A 4,044-nucleotide genomic window follows, 5' to 3' on the forward strand; every position below is an offset into this window, starting at 1 on the left:
TTAATTCATTAAAAACAACTATTGAAAACCTTTTGCTCCCGAATGTCATTTCAAAGACTGCTGGGATTTAAAATCTTGCATAATTCAAATCATGTTTAGTTCAGTTGTACATAATGGATTGTATGGAAAAGGAACAACAAAGACAGAACAAAGAAAACTAATGTGCAGGTCAGTTAAAAAGGACTTTACATCAAATCTCCTCATAGTGAGGTATATTAATGGTGACGTGCTACACCTTTCCCCCCCATATTTCATTCAAATAATTAAAATAAGACAACTAGACCAAGCTTCTTAAGTATTACTTACTAAAGAATTTCTAAATAAATGTACCGGGCCAATTACCCCGGTACTTTAAAAAACGCCACTTTTCTAAAAACAACATTTCATGAAATCACTGAAGAAGTGTAGACTGTAGACATTTATTTAGCTTTAAAGTTGATGACCTTCATCCACATGCCATTTTTATTTCTCCAAACATTGCTTTTTTGGGTCAGCAATTGGACATTGTTCTTAGGGGAGCTGGTTACCCCCTCCTACCCTACTTGTTATGGATAAAGGTATGCTTTTGCGTTTACATTCCCATGTACCGAATAAAATATCCAAGTTAAATGGGGTTCCATTGCATTTTCAACTCTACTGATGGTTTTGTCACACAAAAGAAAAATGCATTATAGCGAATGTGCCCATTCTGGTCTTGGTACCGCGCTCTATCCAACAGCTCAACAGCTCACAGATATGGAAACATTTTTTATTTGTAAAATGCCAGCCAAACATCGATCATCATGTCACCCTGTGACAACAATTTTGGACCCCCTTGTGGCCCCCCTAAACGTGGAGTATTAAATAACTTTCACATAACTTTTTTTATATCCATTATAAGACAGTGGCAACGATGGTGATTATGAACATGGTCTTTTGCCTGCAATGCAGTGAAGGAAACGATGACAACAATAACGTCTAATGTAGCTGGCCCTTCTAACAGTACAACTGTCCCAGCTTGGCCCCCCCCAGTTGAAATGGTCTAGAACCGCCACTGGTTCTCCACAACACGGAATAGGGTCCTAAACCTTTATAATGTTGCATTAGTGACTTAGGTTTGTCTCTTATTTATTCAATTACGTAGGTGTATATATTGTCCTTGTGTATTTTGAGTACATATCCATCAGTATTGACTGTAGATTTACAACCATTTTGTGCACAGATTGAAACATCCATGTTTGATTAAATGAAGCTAAATGAAGCTGGACAGTGCTGATGTTGCTCTTTTTCTGGTTTGTTTGAGATGTCAAAGATGTATTTTAGAGGCACCTGTTGCAATCTTCTACACCAACACTTCTACACCAACAATTAGTGTTTGATATCCACCTAGCAGCCCTCAACTCTTACCCAGCACTACAGTAAAACACTGATATAACAAATACATATTTATTGAATCTGTTACAAACATCAAACCAAAAACAAGTTTTGACTCTTAAAATATAATTCAATGTGTTATAGATTTTGTACCTAATTCTATTTTCATGTAATCTCCACCTTTTCAGTGTTACAAACACATCCATCATCTCAAAAGCACTAAAACTGTAGCATGAAAAGGGTTTTTCAGTGTCAAAGGCTGCCATTTATTTACAGATTTGGCTGAAAAAGTGGTTCATCTTGTAGACCTAAGGAATGTGCATTTACTTTTTTGGTTTTCCTGTTGGGATTTGGGTCTACCCATCTACATTAGAAAAAACATTACAAACAGGGAGGTGAGAATGAAAGAATGTCATTCATAAACATTTGTTTAAAAAAAATCACTGCATGATTGTTCTCACATTCTTTCTTAGTTGGATATTTTTAGTGCCCTACTAGGCCTACATACAAATATTACAATTCAATTATAAAATCTTACAATATTTCTGCATAACCTTTGAGTCCTTTTGAGCTGTAGGTTGACACTCATGGTGCAGTCCTTTTGGCGCAAACCAGCTCCTTATTTTCTACTACGCTCCACATCATGAGTAGCTCCTGAGGGCTCAGTTTATGGACTACGATTAGGTTTTTGAAAAAGCACGGTTCGCTGTTCATTGGGCTCACTCTGCGTTTCATGATGCCAAAGGTCCTAAATCCCGGGTGCATCTCAGGTGCCAAGTGAAGCTTCTGGAGGCACATTCCCAAAAAGACATCATCAATCGGATAGAGCTCCAAGTCCTCTGAAACCACGAACAGTCTCCGAGCTAATTGTGAGGACATTAAAAACCCACCACCACCAACATAAGGTGGGTACGGTCTGTCAAACAGCTCTTTGGGGATGTAGTATTTACTCTGGCGGTTTCTGATGGGGATGGCTTTGGAGATGGTGTCCCCAACAAATACATTTACAACTTTGCGGTCCTCAGTCTTGAAACGAATAAGTTCCAGCAAGTTATTTGTATTCACGAAAACGTCATCATCCCCTTTGAATATAAACTTGGCACTGCAGCAGTGAATATCAAACCATTTCAGAAAATTTACCTCTTTCAAGGTGAGGTTGAAAAATGTGTCCATAAAATCCCATTGGAGAATGTCTCCATATATCATGTCCTCATACTCAATCAACTTTTGAAGGTTTTTAGTGTCTTTGCCATTTGTAGCGCTTCCAAGGAGAAACAGCGTTTTTATTCTCTTACCATCAATAGTTTGTTCCCTACCCCAGGTATTGCGCACTGCCTCTCGCCTATCGTGCTGTTCTATAACGGATTTCACCACCATAAGCAAGTGCACGTCTCCATTCCTGCACTTATCCGGATGGTTTATCAACATTGGGAAATATCGACAATGTCTATGCAACACAAACTGGTGGAACCTCGTGTCCAAACGTCGAAACCAATCGTTTTCCCTTACGGCTGAATCTTCACTGCAGTTCATAACGTGTACATCCCAAGTAGAAGCAGTAGTGTTGGAGACGGTCATCCGTGGCGCATCCAAATCATCACCAATAACTGGCGGCGAGTAGTTTCCCAAACTGCTTTTCAATATGCGTTTTCCTTTGTATAAATCACACTCAGGTCCACACCAACCGGCGTGTCCCATGCTTTTAACCTCCATATCGTCCTTGATGCTGTTATCCACAAGCTTGAACTTTGAAATCATCACTAAAGACGCAAAAACGAGAGACAAGCTCAGGAGAGTTTTCAATATCCTCTTTCTCCTGAAAAAATTATCCATAATTATAGCGCCAAACGCGTATGAATGAATGAGAAATACTTCAACTGAATAGGCACCCCTATTTTCATAGCATTTAATTACTCATTAGTGTCCATTTGAAGTCCATCATTATCCTTTGAAAAATGGAGAGCTGCGTGTAAAATATAGGCTGGCTACAGAGTCAACAGAGCAACTATTCCGTGTCCAGCTACATTGAAAATAAACTGGCTACGCCACCGTGCTATTCCCTTACAATTACTTTATTTTCGTTGAGAAAACAATCTTTGTTACATCATGCAAAAAAAAATAAAAAATATTCGATGAGAGATAGTCTACCACCTGCAGACTGGTTTGAAAAGTGACTGTCGCCTACGAGCTTCTCCCCTTACTCACTTTTAATTCTCCCCTCCCCACTACACTTTTCTGTGACCAAATGCAGGTTTCTTATTTCACATCACAGGTGGCTCACTAGACTGCGCGTCCTGTTGGTTCACCAGACTTTGAACATCGACAAGGCTAGATATCTAATGTCATAGGATACTTAAAAAAAACGAAGTCTAAGGTAGAGGCTATATTGTTCATTTGATTGCACCTATGCTATTTATTTTTCAAGCATTGTAATGTATTGTCATATTATAATGATCATAACGTTATACTGTATTATATAATATTGTGAATTGCCCATCAAAGTAGCTTCAGAAAACTTGATTAGAATCTACTGGGGAAATGTGTTTTGCGGCAATCTCCATTAACACAAATATGTATATATATAAATGTGTGTGTGTGAGAATAGCCCCCGGGGCCAAAACAGTGTAACTCCAGGGGAGGTGTGAGGAAAATCAAGCTTTTAGCACCCCTGTGTGTAGGTTTGGGGGAATT

General features: G+C 38.8%; 1 protein-coding gene across 1 annotated transcript; it reads right to left on the bottom strand.

The window, feature by feature from the left end:
- Window positions 1–1,411: 1,411 nt before the first annotated feature.
- Window positions 1,412–3,562, bottom strand: LOC110492214 (UDP-GlcNAc:betaGal beta-1,3-N-acetylglucosaminyltransferase 7). Its single transcript, XM_021566315.2, has one exon. It carries the CDS (start codon window positions 3,184–3,186, stop codon window positions 1,939–1,941), a length of 1,248 nt encoding a protein of 415 aa, XP_021421990.1. The 5' UTR covers window positions 3,187–3,562; the 3' UTR covers window positions 1,412–1,938.
- Between the last annotated feature and the right edge of the window lie 482 nt (window positions 3,563–4,044).

Source organism: Oncorhynchus mykiss, chromosome 16 (genome assembly GCF_013265735.2).
Source record: "Oncorhynchus mykiss isolate Arlee chromosome 16, USDA_OmykA_1.1, whole genome shotgun sequence".
Taxonomy (NCBI): Eukaryota; Metazoa; Chordata; class Actinopteri; order Salmoniformes; family Salmonidae; genus Oncorhynchus; species Oncorhynchus mykiss.

Bases quoted from the DNA above. Each gene is read 5' to 3' on its own strand.
- LOC110492214 (XM_021566315.2), bottom strand. From the start codon at position 3,186: ATGGATAATTTTTTCAGGAGAAAGAGGATATTGAAAACTCTCCTGAGC.